The following is a 24,247-nucleotide window of genomic DNA, read 5'->3' as shown; positions in this document are numbered from 1 at the left end:
GGGACATGTGGATATGACTTGGATATTTTACACCAGAACCTGATTAAAGATTTTCTCTCAAAGAGATCACAAGTACTAAGAGTCATTCCCTGAGCAATAAATTCTTCCTAAATAGTGTTATTTACAGAAGCAATATCTGTATGAAAAGGGTTTTTAATTAGCTTTAAATCCACTTCAGACATATTTGGAGAGTATCTCCTTAATTAATTTTGCAGTAAAGAGGTGTTCAACTATTAAATTGGTCAATTGATCTACGAGGTATCCTGCCTGTCAACAAGTGTTTCAAACATGTCGAAATTTCCTTTTCCTACTTTTGTCCCCCTCTAGTTTCAATCGAAAACTCTTCAATTTATCATCAAAGTTAGTGACAACAGGATCAGCTCCTTGCATTAACTCGTTTAGAGGCGTGTGAATGTTAACAAGATAGGAAAAATATGGAACCCACTTTGGATCGCTCAGTTTTACTTTATTAATCCGAGATTCCTTTCTTGTCATTACGGCTGAAAAACTCTTTCAGTTCGCCCTCTAGCTCAAAAACTCGCTTGACAACATTCCACGCGAAAACCATCGAACCTCTATGTGATACAAGAGTGAAAAACTCTTTCAGTTCGCCCTCTAGCTCAAAAACTCGCTTGACAACATTCCACGCGAAAACCATCGAACCTCTATGTGATACAAGAGGTAGTCTAGTACTGAGAGCACCAAACTTTTACGAAGTTAGCCATCTTTACTGTGGTATCAATCGCCTGTTTCATTTCAGTGGGCATTGCCTTAGAAACTAAAGTCTGCCTGTGTATCATGCAGTGCGTATGTTTAGCCTGACTGTTAAAAGCTTAAATTCTTGTTTTTAATCCTGAGGGACTACTTAGCATGGCAAGAGCTCTATCTGTTGTGTAGCCATGTAATTTTTTTTTTTATCTGTGGACTTGTCAGGTATAAGTCTCTGAACAGTGTTATCTGACAATGCTAGAGGGTCAAGCTTTTTAGCATATTGTTCCCCCAGCACTATTTTTGCTATGTCTTTGGAACATTGCGGGATCGGTGTCTCCCCAATGGAGTGAGGTTATTTCTGCTGGGCAATTTTCAGTGAAAGTTCATAATTATGAAGCATACAGCTTATTTAACTGATGAAAGCTCCCTGAGTGATCCAGTTTTGAGCGGTTCAGCATGGTTTCTCTGCGCCTGAAATAGTCCGCATCTTTTCTTTCAGCTCTTGGTGACAACCGTGAAAATGTCGCTGGAACAAGCTTGGTTTCGTGGCAACTAGATACGGCACTTTCTCACATATTACACATTGAGGCATTCCAGTTTCCTCTTTATTGATGACTGTGAGCCCGAACTTAACTCTTCACTGTAACGTCGCTTTTTCTTCGGAGCCTCCATTTCAGCTACAGTCTGCAGCACAAATAATATTGTATTCTAAGGACTTTTGGCATAATACATCGCAATATTTTAACTGAGAAACATTTTAGCACAACATTAATTAGTGTGGGGTTCTTGAAAGCTCTGGACTTCTGAGGATCTCGTAAAATTCGCAGTAATAAAAAAAATATAAAACGAAGTATCTGAAAATTGAGTTTTCAGACTCACAGCCCCTTCTTGTCACTTGTTTTTGATCAGTCACACTTCTCATAGAATAAGCAGAGGCCAGATGCACCTGCTCTTAAGTTTATTTAAAACAACAAAGAAAACTCGCTGGAAAATAAGGAATAATTAATTAATTCCAGGCACACAGCAACCTAGCTAACTATCTTAAAACATCCTAGACTGAGATATACTTATCAACCAGTAGATGGGCGCGCCTGGAGCCCGCCCGCGATGCCACGTGGTCCTCGCCCACGTTGGTCCTCCTTCAGTCCTCTTCTCGTAACCTTCCAGCAACACGCCGCCTCCTCGTACTTCCCAAGGGCTTCCCTCGCCTGCAGTACACAGCACGTAGCTTGTGGATACTATCAGGGCAGGAAAACCACCACGATGAACACGTGGCGCGAAGGAGGTGGCGGAGGGACGTCTTGTCGCGTTGGTGTCTCTCGGAGAAGTGGCTGGGTGCGGCCCACCGACCCAGAATCTTCAGCTCGCCCCGGCCGCGGTCAAGATGCCAGCACTCGCCACAGCTGACATCTCTCTTTCTGCATAACACTTACACTAAACGCCCTAACGGCTATGGGTTATTATTTGTTAATAACCTAACACCATGCACTAGGTAATAGTGGGTCATGCATCCCACACATAGTTCAGATTTGGCAGCAATAACGAATATGATTTGAAATAGCGCGCTGCTCCCGCCTTCTAGTTTTTCCCGCCTGTTCTGGGACGTAGTTTCCGCTCTCAATCAAAATGGCGGGGACTCCCGCGGTATTTTCCACGGGCTATTTCTTAAAATAATGAAATCATGACAATTAGGCAATGTAATAAAAACGAGTACTCAAAATATTATCACCATAAACTCGGGAACAATCTTCCTTCATCTGTATTTCCTCCTGCCTACGGCTCGATCTCTTTCAAGAGGACCGTATCAGGACACCTCTCCTCCCGAAATTGACCTCTCTTTTGGCCACTCCTTTAACTCTTTTTATAGGAGCAGTGATTTCCAGGCTTTTTTTTTTCGTTAATGTTTTTTTTTTGCCCTTAAGTTGTTTCCTTTACTGTAAAAAAAACAGTAAATTATAAATGAGACCCAAACATACAAAAGTTTGCTGAACTATGCAAATTATGACAGGTGAACCATTTTACTCAAAGCCACGCCATGCCACACCTCAAAAGTCCACACTGCTACACTACACGGTATTAGAACTTAAGAAAAGTTACTGCAAAAGGCCATTTGGCCTGTACGAGGCACCTCTTGAAGTCGCGTTATGTCATCAAGTATATAGAATTGCACAGACACAGACAACTAAGAGCCAAGAGTAAAAGCTATCTGATGTTTTTTTTTAGCTCATGTCATGTAAAATATACCACCCCACACATCAATACATATTGTCGCATCAGTACATCATGTCCCACATCAAACCCACCCACACCACACTCCACATCGCATCACACTCAGCCACACCACGCCACGCATCTCACCAAGCCAAACCATACTCCACATCACCCCCAGCCACACCACACCACACATCACATCCAGCCACATCACAACTAGTCACGTCATGGCACACTATACAAGCTAGGCCATCTTATACATCCATCGACGCTACATACACAGCACTTCGAACAAACGTAGTGTTCTATTGCATCAAACTCTTCCATTAAGGATGATTCTAGGTCACTTATCAGTTTAATCCTTGGTAATGCCACGCATTTTGCGAAATTAATTCCCTATTAAATATTTCAGTATATAAAGTAGCCACAAAGTGACCTTGCCCAACCAGCTACATCAACACTAACCTCGACTGGCGACCGCTTGGTGAGTGGCGCCTGGGGCGTACCCGACTGGATCTACCTCTCCCTGTCTAATACTCGTACGAGACAAGTCAGCGGACGCTCACCCACACTTAGAAGTGCATACCCCTTGATAAATCCGTGGCATACACTCAGGGGTACGCGTACCCCAGTTTGAAAACCCTTGGTCTAAAGGCATTGTAGACAATTTTTTCTTTTAATTAGCACTGAAAGCTCATCCTGCTTTAGTGTGGCTCCTTGTCTTCGTTGAAAAAAAACTTGTCGTAATGTATTTGTAAGTGATGGTGCTTGCACTCTTACAAATGCGGCGTACCGTACGTAATTCCATTCCTAAGGCGCTGACTGAGTGGTTAGCTTGCCGGTCCCGCGTTTCGGTGCGTCCTGGATGATGTGGGCTCGAATCCGCCGCTACACAATGCGATTTTTCAGTTACCGCCGATTGGTCTAAGGCTACCGACATGCTGTCCTGAAGACCACCCATCAACCCGGACTCTAGAGGAACTGTCCAAGGGAAATCAAGAATGAGCTCCGGGGGCAGCATGGGCCAAGAATAAATGGCGCCACTATAAACACTTCTGACTGCGCCATGATGGGCTTGGGCCTACCACCAGGCCCAACAGGGTAGGCAGTGGCTGAGTGGTTAGCGTGCGGGCCCCACATTCTCCGCGTGACGGACGACGTGGGTTCGAACCCGCCGCTACTACCTGAGATTTTTCAGTCACCGCCGAGTGGCTTCATACTACCCACATGCTGTCCTGAAGAACACCCATCAACCCGGACTCTAGAGGAAACCGTCCAAGTGAATCAAGAACGAACTTCCGGGGGGCAGCATGAGCCAAGAAAAGATGACACCACTATAAAAAAAAAACACTTGCCTACGCCATGACGGCCTTAGGTCGACTACCATCCAGGCCCCTCAAGAAAGCCTACCGGCGCCATAGGCTGGCACGTAAAAAAAAAAAAAAAAGAAAGCCTACAGGTGCAATAGGCCTGGGCGTAAAAGATAAAGTAACATAACTGCACTTGGTGTTCTTTCCTCACGTTTGTTTCTAGTGGGTTCTGCGAGTCAGCATACCTTGGATACAAAATTAGCCAACATGTAGAGTTAACCCACGTTTACACTATCAAGGATTATTGCTACGGCACCCAAGGATCTCAAATTTTGAATTTATTACGTCATTCGGTCGACCGGTTATGCGTCCGTAGTATCCGAGAAACCTCCGGAAAGCTACCTTGCGGTCAACCGTGCATTGTCCCGGCCGCCGGCCCGACCCGAGGATGTTTTGAAATGTTCAAAACTTCCGGGAGCGCCGGGGCGTAACGGTCATCTGTCCCGGTCAGTCGGCGTAGTGTAAACGTGCCGCCGCTGCCGCGCGGTGTCGTGAGCACTCCCCTCACCACCACCACCACTGCTGCACGTGTATTGTCAGTATTGTGAGATGCTTGCCATAGTGGCATTGGTGCCTGCGTCTTGTCACCCACGGCTTCACTCAAGCAGACCTCTTTTTATTTTCCTGCTGCTGCTGCCAGTATTGTTGTAGTAACTTTAATCTCCTTCTGGACTGCTCGGTGCACTCCAGTAAGACAGCAGCGGCCTGTATTTTCCAAGGCTGAGAGAATAAGAGGTCCACTCGTGCGCATCATTGTGACGTCAGCAGGTGACGTCAGAAGAAGTCGTCGAGAGAAAAGGAATGATTTTGTAGCGTAAACTATTCTCTCTCTCTCTCTCTCTCTCTCTCATTATTATTATTACTATTATTATTATTATTATTATTATTATTATTATTATTATTATTATTATTATTATTATTATTACTACTACTACTACAGACTACTGCTACTACACTAATTACTTTATCATTATTATTATCATCATTAGTAGTAGTAGTACAATTACTATAATTACTAGTAATATTATAATTATTACTGTTATTATTACTATTATTACAATTTATCATTGTTGTTGCCATTATAATTTTTTTTTTTTTTATGTACGTACTATTTGCTTTTCAATCTATATTCCCTGTGTCCACGAATGTTCCTATGAACGAAATATATATCATTATATATTATCATATATATATATATATATATATATATATATATATATATATATATATATATATATATATATATATATATATATATATATATATATATATATATATATATATATATATATATATATATATATATATATATATGTGTGTGTGTGTGTGTGTGTGTGTGTGTGTGTGTGTGTGTGATTAACCTTCTTATCCAAGTATTTTTTGACATATTCTTACTCGCCGCAATCATCCTCTATTGAACAGTTCACCTGTCCTCCCTCTGACACCCTCTGTAACACCTTAACCACTTATACCCAGTACCGACTTCTAGCCCATTAATTGTGTGACTGCTTCAGTTCCTTTATCCTAAATGCTAAAGTCATCCATCGAAATAAAAGAAAATGGAGCCTAAATGTTAAAGTCACCCATGGAAATAAAGGAAAATGGAACAAACGAGATACATCCCCACCAATGGTCAGGCGAAGACTGGTGGGATGGGATCGTGGGCGGGACTAAGTGAGTTAAAGTGACTTCCCGTGACGTCACTGCGCAGAAGAGAAGAATTCTGGTACGAGGTTGAAGGGACCTTGTATTCTCTTGGCCTTGGTATTTTTTTTCTGGATATAACGAAAACGCCATTATCCGGTCGTAGGACGTCGCAGGGGTATGCAGTACAAAAATGCAGTTTACAGACTGTCTATAAAAGATATATCTCCCTTGAATATATGTGCCTGGCCCTCCACCGGCACCAGACAACCCGTCCTCAATACGGATGACCGGCAAGCTCTCGGTCGACCGGACTGCCGCCGAGTTGGCCGTATTGTAGCCGTATTGCGTCATACGTAGAACCGTGGAGGGTGGACGGTCGACCTAGCACGGCAGCCTCGGCTGACCGTATTGGCAACCCGGTCAGCCGAGATGTCCTTATTGTTTCCGGGATGAGTGCGGGTACATTCTCGGCCAAATGCCGATGACATGCAAAAAACTGGACGTTTGGCCCCGGTCAACCGTATCGGTGATCCTTGATAGTGTAAACCCGGCTTTAGTGGTGACTGAAAAGCTGAGAGACAAACGATGGTCTTTTTGTTATTACTGCATCAGTAGGTCAACAGCAGCACAGTCGCAAATGGGAGTGTGGAATGTCCTTGTTTTTCGTAAGCTTCTTAGGTAACAGGCGCACCTAACATCACCATAACCGATCCAGGATTCAGTACGCGTCTTAACGGTAATGGTGGTAATGTAATATTTCGAAAAGAATACTAAAATCCAATTATTAACTAAAATTATGAGTATTCATTCATGAACAACAAAAAAAAAAAATAAACAACAGAATATTTATGTGAAAATACGTTCATATCTTATACAACAACTGCAGTCCGAGGCGCGGCCCGGTGTGGTGTCATGAGACATCCGGCTATAATAAGACATCCCATCCTGATCTGCGCATGCGCGGAACCCAATGTTTACAAACACGGAGTGTTGATATCGTCGTTTGTCCCAGGCAAGATGGCGGCAAGGCACCATGGCAGCTATTGTGGGAAAATGGCCAAATTCAAGGATGACATGGACCCTATTATTCAGATACTACTAAATAGAGAGTATCCAAAAAACATGACCGTCAATGAGAAGAGAAATCTGAGGAGACAGCGGGAGAATATTTACTGAAATACAAGGGTGCAGGTTATCTCATTTATCACATTTACTGACTACAAGGGGTGTAGGTTACCTCATTTATCATTTACTGACATACGAAGGGTGTAGGTTATCTCATTTATCACTTTCAAAAAGATAAAGAATAACTTAGGTGGGACGTTTCATGATAGGCAGTCGACAAAAGACACGGTACCGTGTCATAGCTCATCCACTCTGCTTATAAACAAAACTTTCAGCGGTGACTGCTACAACCTGACCAGACCCTTGAAACACTGTAGAAGTAAAAGCCAAGCCAACAGAGCGGAATGGGTAGGAAAGAGTGTAAAGGATTAGAGAATTATGGGTCTGGGCGTGCTTGGGAAGATCCATTTATTGTCCATTGCTTGAAATGTTTTGAGCAGACACGTGAATGTTTTGTTACTCTCCATCCCACGCCTTCCTTACACATATTTTTCCACAATTTTCGTCTGCATCCCTATGTTTCATTTGAGAGGAATGTCGCCCAGCCTTTCACACCACTCATATATAGGTATCGGTCTAGTTTCTTCGATGAGGGAGACTTGCTGTCGGCAACAGCACATGTATGTACAGACAAGGTCTAAAGAAAGGGGAGGTCAGCCCAAGCGCAGCTTAGGTGACGTCAGGCAGTCTGTGGGAGGAGGCTTCTCTCTCTGCCGTGATCCCGCAAGTACCACCACCTCTATTACCAAGCCTCTAGATAACTTAAAAATCCTTAGTTTCAATGCGCGTAGCCTAAGAAACAAATTTGATGAACTGAGATGTCTTGCTTTAACAGAAAATTTTGACATAATTGCTATAACCGAAACATTTATCGACACCACAAATATTGATTTAAGTTCCGAATACAACATAGATGGCTACAGACTCTTCAACAAAGATCGTGTAAACCGCAGAGGCGGTGGCGTCGCCCTTTATGTCAAAAGCTATTTGCAACCCACTGACAAAACACCGGGAAACAGTAACGTTGAACATTTGTGCGTGCGAGTAAACATTGCAAAAGTCAATTTAAATATATCTGTCACCTACAGACCTCCCGGGCAATCACTCGATGGCGACCTTGAAATGTACAGCGTCTTAAGGCAGTCACTTAATAACAGCGACTCACTGATATTAGGAGACTTTAACCTCCCCCATATCGACTGGGCGACACTGTCAGGTACAGAAGGCGAGTCACATAGAATGATCGAATTTCTAGAAGAAAATTATCTAAGCCAAATGGTTTCTGAGCCAACTCGACAAAATAATATACTCGACCTTGTTATAACGACCCAAGATAACCTAGTCAGTAGTGTCACGTTAGGAGAACACCTCGGTTCTTGCGATCATAAATTAGTGCGCGTCGACATTAAAGCTCAATCATCAGTGACTGAAAATAAAGTAAAGGTGCCCAATTTCAAAAGAGCTAACTTCGTAGAAATCCGACAAAAACTAACAGAAATACAACTATCAGATGACGGCAACGTAGAGGAAGCCCGGCTAAGCCTTAAAAATCACTTACTCATTCAGCAGAACACATTCGTCCCCTTGTGCGAGAAGCGAATTAACAGTAATAAAAGCCCACCGTGGTTTAATAGCGAAATTAAACAATCAGTCAATGAGAGAAAATTGTTTTACAGGTTAAAGAAAGAACAAAGCACGCCCGAAAACATTAGACTTTATAATGATGCCAGGCGACGAGTAAAAAGACTAGTAGGTCAGGCAAAGCGTAGATATGAAGAAAATATTGCAGCCAACTGTAAAAATAATCCGAAATCTTTCTTCAGTTACATAAACAACAGAAAGGCGATCAAAAGTGGTATTGGACCTTTAACAAACAGCGACGGTGCACTAGTGACTGACAGCCAACACATTGCAAACCTCTTAAACAATTACTTTTCCTCGGTGTTTAATACTAACAGTCTTCCTCTCGCTACCACCAACACCAGTACTATTGTAAATCTCGAGCATGCATTGCCTAATTTTGAAATAACAACCGATGAAGTCCTTAAAGCTCTCCATTCACTTAAAACAAATAAAAGTCCTGGACCTGACAAAGTATATCCAACTCTGCTGAAAGAAACAAAGAGCGAAATACTCTCTCCCTCACAACCGTATTCAATATGTCCTTGTGACAAGGCATCGTCCTTCAGATTGGAAAAAGGCTAACGTGACACCGATTTTCAAGAAAGGAGACAAAAAGTACCAGGTAATTACAGGCCCATTAGTCTAACTTCGGTTGTAGGTAAGCTACTTGAGGGCATAATTAGAGACAAAATTGTGAGTTACCTTGAAAGCCACTCATTGATTGGGGACTCACAACATGGCTTCCGAAACAAAAGATCCTGCCTATCAAACCTATTAACCTTTTATAACGACCTCTTCACTGTTTATGACGTAACCAAATCACTGGACGTAGTCTATCTTGATTTCCAGAAAGCGTTTGATAAAGTTCCGCATCATAAATTACTTTACAAATTAAAGCAAATAGGTATTGACGGTCAAGTAAACCAATGGATCGCGAATTGGTTGAGCAACAGACAACAAAGAGTAGTGATTGACGGATTTAACTCAGAGTGGGCGCCTGTCACTAGTGGCGTCCCTCAGGGCTCGGTCCTTGGCCCAGTGCTCTTCATTATTTACATCAACGACGTGGATGTTGGACTCAATAACCGCATTAGTAAATTTGCAGACGACACAAAGATTGGTAACTCGGTTCTCACTGACGAAGACAGGCAAAGCCTCCAAGAGGATTTGCACAAAATTTCAGCTTGGTCGGATAGATGGGAGATGCCCTTTAACGTAGACAAGTGCCAGGTCCTTCAAGTTGGAACGAGGAATAAGAAGTTCGAATACGAAATGCGCGGCGTTAAACTCAAAAGCGTTCAATGCGTCAAAGACTTAGGGGTCAAAATCGCGTCAAACCTCAAATTCTCACAGCAATGCATCGATGCAGCAAATAAAGCGAACAGAATGTTGGGCTTCATTAAAAGAAACTTTGTATTCAAGAATAAAGATGTAATACTCTGCTCTACAACAGTTTAGTCAGACCCCACTTGGAATATGCGGTACAATTTTGGTCCCCCCACAATTCAAAGTAAATTGCTAAAATAGAATGTGTTCAACGTAGGGCAACGAAAATGATCCCTTCCTTGCGCAACAAATCCTACGAAGAAAGGCTTTCTACCCATAACATGTTCTCTCTTGAGAAACGTCGCCTCCGAGGAAAACTGATCGAATGTTTTAAAATACTTAATGGTTTCACGAATGTAGACAAATCAACATTGTTTATGATCGATGACACTTTGCGCACGAGGAACAATGGCGTAAAACTCAGATGTAGACAAGTAAATTCAGACTGCACCAAATTTTTCTTCACCAACGTTGTAGTGCGAGAATGGAATAAGCTTCCACCATCAGTGGTCCAGTGTAACACGATTGACTCCTTCAAAAATAAGCTCGACCGTCACTTCCTTCAACTTAATATCAACTAGAGTAGAAATGCAACGTTTTGGAGTCTTCTGATTAATGTAAAATCACTTAGGTTTAAGGACAGACCACCAAGTCTGGACCATGGGGTCTGTGTGGTCTGATTTTCTATGTAAATCTATGTAAATTCTATGTAAATCTCTCTCTCTCTCTCTCTCTCTCTCTCTCTCTCTCTTCGTTAGTTTCCACTATTATACTTTTCTTTTCACTTACGGTATCTCCTGTGCCAGGTAATATATTCTCTTCCGCTTTTTTTGACCTGTAACGCTTTGTATCGCTTCTTATGTCCTCCTCCACATTTCTATACTTCACACCATGCACTTAGTTACTTCACAGTGCACACTTATACACTTCACCCTGAACCTAGGTGTTTTTCTGTTTTTTTCTTTCCCTGACTTTTATTTTCTATGCCCTTTTGTTAGTTTCCAGAGGGTTATAGCAGCCCCTTCAATCTTAGTTGCCAGATAACAGGTGACTGAGTTGCCTAGTATCGGGATGGAGGATCGGCTTGTTGAGTATTGTAACGACAGCGTTATGAATGTCAAAAAGAAATATTTAGAAACTGTGACAAGTCAAACTAATAGGAGTACCCAGTTACGACTGTCAATGTATTTATATATTTTTGGTGTGAATATTTCTCCCTCTCCTTATGCTATTTCCCCTTCGTGTCGCGGTGTGAATATGACTGGCGGGGTTGCCTGTTCGGTCAGCATTTTTTATATAGCGTGTGCTACGTCACGCGGTCTAGGGGAGGAGCCTCAGGAGGATGCGCGGAATGGGACGAGTTTTGAGCCGACCGTGGGTTGACCCAAGGTCCAGAGAAGACCGTATTTGATCAAGGGGCGACCAAAATTCAAACAGACTGCAAATGCAGTGACATCAGTAGGGGCCAGCGAGTGTCCAAGGGTGTGTTGCCCGGCAAGTCTGTGTTTTAATGCATATCTTTGTGAATTTTTTTTTTTTCTGTGATAAATAAAGGTTTTCCAACATTAATATCTTATAAACATCATCAAATTAGACATAAAAAAAGAGGAAATAAATATGATATAGTATAAGGAGAGGGGGAAATATTCAAACTAAAATCATATAAATACATTGACAGTCATAACAGTAGACTCCTATTATTTTGATTTGTCACCGTTTCTAAATATTTCTTTTGGGCATTCATAACGCTGTCGTTACAATTACTGTATTCAACAAGCCGATCCTCCATTTCGATACTAGGCCACACAGTCACCTGGTGTCTGGCAACTACGAGTGAGGGCGGGCTGCTACAACCCTGTTATAGTGGACACTATTAACAAAAGGGCACAGAAAAGCAGTCAGGGGCAGAAAAGAACAGAACCCCCCCCAGTTTGGTTTAGGGTGAAATGTATAAGTGTGCACTGTGGTGTGAAGTACAGAAGTGTTGAGAAGGAGGACATAAGAAGCGCGGGACACGAGAGAGAGAGAGAGAGAGAGAGAGAGAGAGAGAGAGAGAGAGAGAGAGAGAGAGAGAGAGAGAGAGAGAGAGAGATCCCATGGTCCAGACTAGGCTGTCTGTCCTTAAACCTAAGTGATTTTACATTAATCAGAAGGCTCCAAAACGTTGCATTTCTACTCTAGTTGATATTAAGTTGAAGGAAGTGACGGTCGAGCTTTATTTTGAAGGAGTCAATCGTGTTACACTGGACCACTGACGGTGGGAGCTTATTCCATTCTCGCACTACAACGTTGGTGAAGAAAAATTTGGTGCAGTCTGAATTTACTTGTCTACATCTGAGTTTTACGCCATTGTACCTCGTGCGCAAAGTGTCATCGATCATAAACAATGTTGATCTGTCTACATTCGTGAAACCAGAGAGAGAGAGAGAGAGAGAGAGAGAGAGAGAGAGAGAGAGAGAGAGAGAGAGAGAGAGAGCAGTCTAAGGGAGGGGCAGGTGGTGGGGGAGAGAGCCTCCCGCAATATATAAGCCTCAAAATAGTCAGTAAGAATTGGATTACTTACATTATTAGTGTGGTAATATGCTGCAGGAGAGAGAGAGAGAGAGAGAGAGAGAGAGAGAGAGAGAGAGAGAGAGAGAGAGAGAGAGAGAGAGAGAGAGAGAGAGAGAAACCCGAGGGAGGGGGAGGGGTGAGAACCATGGCACCTAGTGACGTCACAACCAGTTGCATGCCCCATCGTCTTCAAGCTGCGCGTGATGTGACCCTTTCTTTTGATTTTGTGTACAGGCATGTTCCTCGCATTGTCACAGACTTGAAATTACCGCGTGATGATTTTGTACGTCTGGCAGCAACGCACGCTATTGTTGTGGGGATCAGATTCCTTGAATAAGCATATTTTTACTCCGCAAAGCAGGTGATGTAACATATTGTGACTTCGTGGGCTTTCATATTTATCTATTTATGTATATTTCATGGAGGCTTAACTTACAATACTACTTTCAATTTTACTAGTGGCACGAATTTGTGAGTCTTTTATTACGATAGAATTTCACTCAGTTAAGTGAATTAGACACCACAGAAATATTACCAGTGTGTGCATGAATGAATACAAAGATAAGCACATACTTTGATTTAACTCTAGGATGTCTCGTGGATCATTTATAAATAAAAAAACAAAAAGTCAGGAGAGGCTACTCTTGAGCCCACTACGAGATACAAAAACAGTCCCTCCACCAAGTATGTATCCAACATTTGGTGATGTTAGGTGCGCCTATTCACGCATGCTGAGTTACTACAGCTTCTCATCTCACTTACCGTCTAATTTCTCACGGCATGAGCATGTCCCCGTCTCAATCACTCTCGGGAGTCGGAATCCGCTCAGCACAGCTGCAGACCTTGGAGACCTGAGAGAACTGGATCAATGGGGTATATTCATCTTTAGCAGGTGTCACCAGCGACCTAGTCTCTGGACCTACGAAGCTTGAACTATTCTTTCAATTACCATAAATTACCTGTGTTTCTCTGGGATTTGTAACAATTACACTTCAATACAGTGATACAATTATTAATAAAAATGTAGTTGATCAGTCTCGTTGTTTTATTTATTGGTAAATGAGAGAAAATTAATGATCGATACAGGGTTCTCCTCTTTAAAAAAAAAATCCTGCATGAAAGCCCTGCGAAATCAAGCAGCAATGAACTTTAAAAAAAAAAAAAAAAAAAATCCATTTATATTACAATATTTGTTAAGTACCTGCTTTGGGTGTATCAGTCTCGCTTTTGACGGAATTTATCCAAAACAGTAAGAAGTCAAGCATCTCGACAGAAACCGTAGCATCCACTGTTTGATTTTCCGGGTGGACACTAGCTTCATCTTCCAGTGTTACGCTCCGCCCTCAACCTCTGACATTAAACGCCATCACCACTGACCTGCTCACCCTCTTCATAGCGGTAGGCATCCACCCAAGGTCTTTGTCTACCCCAAACAAAATGCAGCAGTCATTTGAGGGCGGAGAGTAATATGCTGGAAGCGGACCCAAGTATGGCCGTCTCCGTGTTTGAGGGGGGGGGGTGGGGGGTGGAGATGCTTAACGCCCTAATGTTTTTAATACATTCCTTTAGAGGCGAGACTGATTCACCCAAAGCAGGTACTCAGCAAATATTATGATACATTTTTCTTTTTCTTTTAAGTCCAGTTCTGCTCCATTTCGCAGGGCTACAAGCTAGAAAGATTTTTAAAGAGGAAAACCTTGCATCGGTCATTTGTTTTCTCTCTTTTACCATCAAATAAAACAACGAAAATGATCAACGAAAATTTTATTAACGACAGTATCTCTTATTGTATTAAGTGTAATCGTTTGAAGTCCCAGAGAAACACAGGTAATTTATGATAATTGAAAGAATAGTTAAATCTTCGTGGGCCATGAGACCAAGTCGCTGGTGACACCCGCTGGCTGGCAACTCTGAATATTCCTCATTCCCTAGAGGTTTTCCAGGAAGCTTATTCCTCCTTGACTCCTCCTATACTCATAATCGGCCCGAACAGCTATTTCTCTATCATATGCCTCCCCCCCCCCCTCTCTCTCTCTCTCATAAGAACATAAGAACGCAGGAGTCTACAAGAGGCCGGTAGGCCTGTACGAGGCAGCTCCTTTGACCCTAAGCTCCCGTGTATCTAACCCTACCTAATATCGCTGTCCATGAATTTATCTAATCTATTTTTGAATGTGACAATTGTATTGGCACTCATCACATGACTGCTAAGCCTATTCCACTCATCCACCACCCTGTTAGTTAACCAATTTTTGCCTATGTCCCTTTTGAATCTGAATTTATCCAGTTTAAACCCATTACTTCGTGTCCTACCCGGTTCTCTTACCAACAAAACCTTATGAATGTCTCCCTTATTAAAGCCCTTCATCCATTTATAAACCTCGATCATGTCTCCACGCACCCTTCGCCTTTCTAGAGAATGCAAGTTTAACTGTTTGAGTCTTTCCTCGTATGGCAAGTTTCTCAACCCCTGAATCATCTTAGTCATCCTCCTCTGCACCGATTCTAACATTTTGATATCCATTCTATAGTAAGGTGACCAGAACTGAACCGCATAGTCAAGATGAGGTCTAACTAATACTAAATATAGTTTGAGGAAGACTTCGGGGCTTCTGTTGCTTACGCTCCTTGAAATAAATCCCAGTACCTTATTAGCTCGATTTCTAGCTTGAATGCATTGTGCCCTTGGACGGAGATCAGAGCTCACTAAGACCCCTAAATACCTCTCGCACCCAGACCTGCTTATGAGAGTGTCATTTAAGCAATAGTTATGTGAGGGGTTGTTCCTACCTACACTCAGAATACTGCACTTCCCTACATTGAACTCCATCTGCCATTTATCCGCCCAGTCATACAATCTGTTGAGTTCACCTTGGAGAATACTAGCGTCCCGATCCGACTCAATTACTCTACCGATCTTAGTATCATCTGCAAATTTACTAACATCACTACTAATTCCTGTATCTAAGTCATTGATATAAATAATAAACAAAAGTGGACTTAATACCGAATCTTGTGGGACCCCACTCGTAACACATCCCCAGTCAGATCTTTTACCATTAATTTGCACTCTTTGCTTCCTATTGCTAAGCCACGCCTTGACCCAGTTCAAAACTTTACCCTCTACTCCGTGAGCCTGTAATTTAAGCAACAGTCGTTGGTGAGGAACTTTGTCAAACGCTTTACTAAAATCAAGATAGATTACATCATAATTTTCATCTCTGTCAACCGCCTCAAATACTTTATTGTAGAAGGACAAGAGATTGATGAGGCATGACCTACCTTTTGTGAACCCATGCTGCGAGTCGTGAATTAAGCTATGTTTCTCTAAATGCTCCCGAATGTTCCTGGCTATTATGGACTCCTGCATCTTGCCTATAACCGATGTTAAGCTAATTGGGCGATAGTTTAAAGCAACTGACCTGTCCCCCTTTTTAAAAATCGGCGTCACATTAGCTACTTTCCATAGGCTGGGCACATACCAGTATTTACCGAGATCTTAAAGATGTCGGTCAGTGGGTCACTGAGTACATCACCTAATTTCTTTAATACCCTCGGAAATATCCCGTCAGGACCTGGAGACTTGTTCTTCTTAAGCTTATCTATCTCATCCTGAACTACTTGCCTGGTAATGATTATATCCCTCAATTTGTCGCCATCCCCGCCCTGAACAAATATTACATACTTTTAAACAGCATGCAGACTGTACTTAAAACATTTGGTCACCATCGAGGGTTTAAGCTTTAGTGTGACTTCTGCCCCCTGAGTTTCTTTGGAGAGCTGCTCAATGTCATAAATTAGTGCGCGTCGACATCAGAGCTCAAACAATAGTGATCGAAAATCAAACAATGGTGCCCAAATTCAAAAGAGCAAATTTCGTAGAGATCCGACAAAAAATAACAAATACAACTGTCAGGTGATTGCAACGTAGAGGATGTCTGGCTTAACTGTAATTATCAATTAATCACTCAGCAGAATACATTTGTCCCGTCTTGTGAGAAACGACGAAACACTAATAAAAGTACAGTTTGTTTTAACAACGAAATCAAACTTTCTGTTATGGAGATAAATTTGTCAAACAGGCAAAAGAAAGAGCAAAACACGCCCGAAAATAATACTTTTTCATGAACCCGGGCGACCCGTCAAAAGATTAGTATGTCAAGCAAAGCGTAGATACTTAGCTAACTGTGAAAATAATCCGAAATCTTTCTTCAGTTGCATAAACAACAGAAAGGCAATCGGAAGTGGAACTGGACCCTTAACCGACAGTGGAGGCGAATAAGTGAATGAAAGCCAATGCGTTGCGAACCTGCTGAAGAATTACTTTTCCTCTGTACTGAATACTATCAGTCTTACCACCACTACCACCAACACCAGCTACTACAATAGCACTAACCTACATCTCGTTCATGCATTGCCTAACTTTCTAATAACTACCGAAAAAATCCTAATAATGATCTCCAATCCCTTAAAAGAAATAAAAGCCCGGGGCCGGGCAATATATATCCTATACTAGTTAAAGGAACAAAGGAGCAAAATACTCTCCTCTCTGACAGCAGTATTCAATATGCCCTGGCGACAAGGCATCGTCCCTTCGGCTTGGAAAATAGCTAACGTTTCACAGATTTTTAAGAAGGGAGGCAAAAAAATACCGGGTAATTACAGGCCCATTAGTTTAACTTCAGTAGTAGGTACGCTACCCTAGAGCATAATTAGAGACAAAATTGTTACTTACCTTGAAAATCACTCATTAATTAAGGATTCACAACATGTCTTCCGTAACGAGCGATCCTGCTTATCAAACCTAATGACCTTTTATAACGACCTCTGCTCAGTTTATGACGTAAAATAATCACTGGACATGGTATATCTTGATTTCCAGAAAGCGTTTGATGAAGTTCCACGCCATAAATTACTTTATTAATTAAAGCAACTAAGTACTGACGGCAAAGTACACCAATGGATCGCAAATTTGCAGACGATACAAAAACTGGTACCTCGGTCCTCACTGACGAAGATAGGCAAAGGCTCCAAGATGAATTACATAAAATTTCAGATTGGTCTAATAGCTGGGATATTCCCTTTAATACAGATAAGTGCAAGGTTCTTTAAGTTGGAACAAGAAATAAGAGGTTCATTACAAAATGCGTGGCGTTAAACTCAAAAGCGTTCAATGCGTCAAGGACCTGGGTGTCAAAATCGCTTGAAGCCTCAAATTCTCACAGCAATGCATTGACGCAGCAAATAAAGCAAGCAGAATGCTGGGCTTCATTAAAAGAAACTTTTTATTCAAAAGTAAAGATGTAATACTCCCGCTTTATAATAGTTTAGTCAGACCTCACTTGGAATATGAGGTACAGTTTTGGTCTCCCCACAATGCAAAGGACATTGCTTAATAGGTGCACCTAACATCACCATAGCCGATCCTGGATTCAGTACGTTTTCTAACTAGTAGGCGGTAATGTTATTATTGTATTTCGTAAAGAATCCTTTTACCAAAAATTAACAAAAAATATAAGTATTCTTTTTATTGAACAAAAAATTGAATAAACAGCAGAACAATAATATGAAAGTACGTTCATATTTTATACTGTGGCCCGAGGCAGCAACGCACGCCATTTTGCGGGTATCAGATTCCTTAGATAAGCATATATTTACTGCGGAAAGCAAGTGATGTCTCGTGGATCTTTTATAAATAAAAACAAAAAATCCGGATAGGCTACTCCTTAGCCCACTACCATCGTTCGAGGCACAAAAACAGTCCCTCCACCAAGTTTGTACCCCACATTTGGTGATGTTAGGTGCGCTTATTAGACGGTGTTCAACGTCTGGCAACAAAAAAAGATCCTATTATTGCGCAACAAACCTTACGACGAAAGGCTCTCAACTCTTGACTTGTTCTCTCTTGAAAAACGTCGCCTCCGAGGAAAACTAATCGAATGTTTTAAAATACTTAATGGGTTTACGAATGTGGACAATTTAAAAGTGTTTATGGTTAAGATTCGTTTTAGGTCCGTGCCAGTATCTCATAATCTACTTTATGAAACATCAGTATCTCTTCATATATCTTTTCTACAAACCTTCAACAGTCATGGAAACGCTTTGAAAATCCAATTCAAGGACTTTTATTTTAATCCTGAAAATAGCGGATAATGTTTACGAAAGCGCGTCGCCTCCTCTGGCGACGGTGCAGCCGGGGTTGCGAGAAATACCTACTTGCTGAAATAAGTCACATATACATGAGGGGGGGTCGAGGGGGGCGCAGCTCCCCGTTAGTAGGTCGTAAAGTTCGGTTAGAGTAGTTTAAATATGCTCCCCGACCCTAAACCCTCTGCGAGCTATTTTACGGCTGCGGCGGCTGCAGCGTCGTCGCGGCCGCCGCTAGAGGAGGCGACGCGCCTCCGTAAACATTATCCCTTATTTTCAAGAGTAAAAAAAAAGTCCTTGAATTGGATTTTCAAAGCGTTTCCATGACTGTTGAAGGTTTGTAGAAAAGATATATGAAGAGATACTGATGTTTCATAAAGTAGATTATGAGATACTGGCACGGACCTAATACGAATCTTTACCGTGTTTATATTTGACGGTACTTTGCGAACAAGAAATAATGGCACATAACTTAAGTGTAAGCAAGTAAATTCAGTCTTCATCAAAGTTTTCTCCACCGACGTTGTAGGGCGATAATGGAATAAGCTCCCACCTTCAGTGATTCAGTACAACATGATTGACTCCTTTAAAGACAAGCTCGCTTACATGGTAGCGGAAGGGTGAATGGTGGGGCACCATCGCATGAGCCACGTTGCCAAGTGAAATGGAAGGTTTACAGAGTCGTTGTCTTTCCCGCGAATCCCAAGCCATTCATAACATCATACAAAGACTCTGTAAACCTTCCATTTCACTTGGCAACGTGGCTCATGCGACGTTGCCGCCTGAGGGACCTTGGCAATAGGCGCCAGGCCGCACCATTCACGGTTCACCCTTTCTCCACCATGAAAGACTGACGTCCTGCACAGCCAAGCAAAAGAGATTGTATATAACGTAAATAAGAGAGAGAGAGAGAGAGAGAGAGAGAGAGAGAGAGAGAGAGAGAGAGAGAGAGAGAGAGAGAGAGAGAGAGAGAGAGATTGCGAGCCCCTCTGACGAGAGTGATGGAGTGATGTGGCAGAAGCGGTCTCCCTGAGCCGCGCCTAAAGGCTCTCGTTAGAATCGATATACTATAGTTAGGCTTCACCTGGACTATGCTGTCAGCTTTAGTGTCCGTATCATAGAAGGAATCTAGATTCTCCCGCGGCAATACAGAGAAGAATGACTAAAATTATCAAAGACTCAGGATCCTACCGTGCAGAGAAAAGCTAAAAAACTTAATGTTCATTCTTTGGAAAGATGTAGAATGCGTCAGGATTTAAATTAACTTTTTAAATGGAATAGGGAGATTAACAAGAGTGATTTAGATTAAGTACTTATACCAAAACAGATTTGAGAACAATCAGTAATTGGTATATGTTAGATGAATTCAAGTTCAGGAAAGAAATTTGCAAGAATTAGTTCCAGAACAGTGTGGTGGATGGGTGGAACAAACAGAGCAATTGAAAGTTTTGAATGAAGGTTAGATGTATTTATGGGTGGAAAGATAATTTGGCGAATAATCCATCTTCAGGAGCTGCCATGTGTTTGCCGTCTGGTCTTTTGTATTGTTCTTATATCTTATTGTGTATTTGTGTATAATAACGATTTCCATAATATTGATTTAAAAAATAATGAAAAGTTGCCTAGTGGTTAACGTTATGCACCAACCCTAGTGCCCTGTGGATTATTAAGCAAAAACGAAAAGCGAAACATTTGAACTCTCTCGCTTAAAGGATTTCTTTTACTGTAAGAAAGTGTCTAGACGCATCTTTGTTATCGTTCCTTTGCCACAGCCGTTAGACTTGCGTCTTGGTTGTGTGTATAAAGGAATTCTTTGATGCTGCCACCCCAGGCTTTTCATCTGTATTTCACATTTGAATCCTTTTTTGCACTAATCTTTATAGCTGAAAGAATATGAAGTTATTTAATCGACATACGCAATTTGAAACTACTTTATAGGAATTAATGAGGTGTTTGGTGTGCTGACTGATCCGAAGTTTACGCACCGTGGCTACAATAGCGTATCGTTGTAATGTCTAGGTTCTCGCGTTTGGCTCACACTTCCATAAACAGGTCATGAAACCAGTCAGATCCATCCGTAGAGCAACTGTTTATAAAGAAGAAATATCACACACACACACACACACACACACACACACACACACACACAACTAAATCCCAGTAAATGGGTTGGCGGTGGCTGAGTGGTAGCGTGCTGGGCCTACATTGACCGCGTGATGGAGGACGCGGGTTCGAATCCCCACGCTACCACCTCGGATTTTTCAGTCACCGCCGAGTGGCTTAAAACTACCCACATGCTGTCCTGAAGACCACCCATCAACCCGTCCAAGTGAATCAAGAAGGTGTTCCGGGGGGCAGCATGAACCAAGAGAAGATGGCGCCACTATAAACACTTGCCTGCGCCATGACGGGCTGGGGCCGACTATCATCCAGGCCCCTCAAGAGAGCCTACGGCGCTATAGGTGTACACGTAAAAAAAAAAAGGAAAAAAAAAAGAGCGTGAGAACTTCTAAGCTCTGGGTGACCTGACCGCGATCAAGGATAAAACAAAGACATTTCACCGAAATTTGTTTTATCCAAAATGCATCTTCCGTCGACTTTCCCTCCTAAACCCGAGTGTAAGCACAGCGTTGAGTGGTTTTCTGTTAGTTTACTGCACTTTTTGGCACGATATGATCATTGCCGCAGTTTGGCCACCGTACACTCTGCGTCTTAGGTACTTTTCAATACTGTGTTTACATGTCGGCCGGGACTCACAGATCACGCTTTATGCATCGTGTTATTGTCATTATGGTATGGCACTTTGTTTTACTATCCGTGATCGCAAATAAGTCACCCACTAGCTCAGACGTTCTCAGGATCAGTACAGTAGTGTTTGTGCTTCTTTTTGATAGCCTCGACTCTAAATATAGTAGTTGTAAAGGTTAACTTCGAATGGTCTTGATATGTTGCTGCAAATTGGGCGAGAGGGACGAGCGGTACTTCTTAGATGCCAACATGCTCAAGCCTTGAAACTATCAATCATATTAAAAACGATATCAACTCCGTGGTGCAGTGGTTAACACGCCTAGTTACTAATCCGCGGGACTGGGTTCAAATCCCAGCTTGGGCAGTCGGCGCACAGCCCACTCAAATGTTCATCCTCCCATAGGACTGGTCAATAAATGGATAGCCAGCCTGAGGAAACTTGGGGAAGGTAAACTGTGTGAGCCCGGACCTCACGATGACCCTGTGTCCCGGGGTACTGTTACCTGCCACAGGCTCAGAGGCTAATGTGACGGAGATGAAAACCGAAGCCAAGCGCAGCGATAGCGTATGACCCCAATCTTATCTTTATGTCTCTATTACTCAGTATGACTCAAAAAGACCTTTTATTATTTAAGCTATAAAAGATAAGGATGAGTTATGAAATGGGAAAAATGAGTGAAAGTCCTAGGACGGAGGCACCAATCAGACATTAGTACGTACATATACAATGATTTCACGAACTTAGCGTTATTTTAATGACAGCATTTTTTCTAGCACTAATTAGATGTCCTTGGCGAGATACTGCTGTAAGAATTTTTTTTTTTGTATCGGACAAGCTTCGAGTACTGTTTTGCCCCTCCCATAAAATAGAGATGTATAACTCACCCTTTACAGGCATATAGATATTAAAAAAGTAACTTTAAAACTGGAAGCAAATATTGTACAGATCAGAACATAGGAGCTTGGTGCCTGTTACATTCATACCAGAAATTTCTAACCTGACAATTTTTACCAGACATTTTAGTTTGGTCTCAGTGCTCGGTTGCATTGCATGCAGATGGTAGTTTACTCCTTTTGTTACCTGACTTTCATTGAAGGGGGCCTTTCAAAACTTCATGTAAGGGGGCAGCATCGGGCCACTCGACTTGAAGGATACACAAATGCAACCTTTCATTTGCTTCTGTAGGGGGCCTGTAAAGCAATCCACTGTAATATTTGCTTTTCTAGGGAGCCTGTAAGGCAATCCACCATAATATTTCACTCAGATAATTCAAATAGTTTTGTATAAAAAGTATAGTAGAGAAGAAAGCATTGGTTGCTTTGCAATGTCGTGGTCAAGTCCCGCCACAGACACATAAAAACTGTAGCTATACAGACTGTCTGTCCATTTGATTGCAGACACAGACATACTGTATAAATACAGTCTGTCTGTGTCTGTGTGTGTAGTTTTATTTGTTTAAAGCATCGTGATGTTTGCAATATTCTTTTCAAGATGAAACAGTTTTCTTCACCAATTTGCTTTTTAGCAACTATTTACTAAAATGATGATTTTCTGAAATTGGTAAGAGTACTTATTTTTTCATTAAAACTCATTGTGATAATACTCCAATATATTATGAATTTATATAACATTACACCTGTTGAGAATGTTAGTAGACATCACCTGCTTAATTATTATGGCCCTCCAAAAGAAACAGTTTTTTTTAATCGTTCATTGATCTTCAACAGCAAGTTTAATATGCAAAATATTACCCAACTAACACGCCTTTCTCTACAGGCGGCCTATCCTGTATTGCAGCCTATGATGAAAGCTGGTCACAAGCTTTCTGAGCGGCTCAAGTTGAATAACATGAACAAGTACATCAGCCGCACAGTGGACAGTGAAGCCTTGCCTGTGGTGGCAGGTGTTGGTGCTCTTTCTGCCATTGGTGAGTTCAAATATTAACCATACGTGTGATCCTCGCCACATCTCCATTTTTTTTTTACATCTCAGCCTATAGGGCCTAGCTGGTGGTTGGTCAAGCCCGTCATGGAATAGGTAATTTTTTTTTTTATAGTGGTGCCAGTTATGCTTGGCTCATGCTGCCTCCCGGAACCCATTCTTGATTCACTGGACGGTTTCTTCTAGAGTCCGGGTTGATGGGTGGTCTTCAGGACAGCATGTGGGTAATCTTAGGCCACTCGGCGGTGACTGAAAAATCCCAGGTGGTAGCGTGGGGATTCGAATCGACGTTGTCCATGGCGTGATGAATGCTGGCGCAGCACGCTAACCACTCAGCCACCGCCTCCCATTAGATTTGACTAGCTCCCTTTTGCTAAACCTCTTGTACAATTTTTGTCATTCTGAGATATATCAAACATCTATTTAGTTATCCTCATATCTTTACACTTATAAATATCGTTACCATACACTGCCCAGGTTTACTATTAAATTTATATTACCTACACAAGCTGTGTATCCTTCCCTTCACAAGAAGTCTTCAATGTCAACAATGGCTGCAGTCCATATTTTATTCCCAAATGGAGCTAGGACAACCTTCACTTCGCATTCTTATCATGTTTTCCAGATGTTCTTTTATATCTCGCCTTCTTTTATATCTGTTTTCCTCTCCTTGATGCGGTGGTTACCGCTCATAGCTACGAATCCGGGCGGGGCCTTGGGTTCGAATCCCGGTCCGGGCAGTTGGCGTGCAGCACGGCCGGCTGTTCATTCTTTCCTTCGGGCTGGTTGATAAATGGGTACTTGCGGAAACATTTTGGATGATAAAATGTGGTAACTCGGATGT

General features: G+C 42.0%; 1 protein-coding gene across 2 annotated transcripts in view; it reads left to right on the top strand.

Moving 5' to 3' along the window:
* The window catches only part of LOC126983776 (uncharacterized), a 121,157-nt gene that overhangs the window by 79,148 nt on the left and 17,762 nt on the right, over window positions 1–24,247 (top strand). For both annotated transcript variants that reach the window (XM_050836867.1, XM_050836877.1), the window contains one exon: window positions 23,239–23,389. In XM_050836867.1, the coding sequence (XP_050692824.1) occupies window positions 23,239–23,389 (151 nt within the window). The remainder of the gene's footprint in view (window positions 1–23,238; window positions 23,390–24,247) is intronic.

The sequence above is a fragment of the Eriocheir sinensis genome, chromosome 5, assembly GCF_024679095.1.
Source record: "Eriocheir sinensis breed Jianghai 21 chromosome 5, ASM2467909v1, whole genome shotgun sequence".
NCBI lineage: Eukaryota > Metazoa > Arthropoda > Malacostraca > Decapoda > Varunidae > Eriocheir > Eriocheir sinensis.
This window is presented reverse-complemented; position numbering and strand designations above follow the sequence as displayed.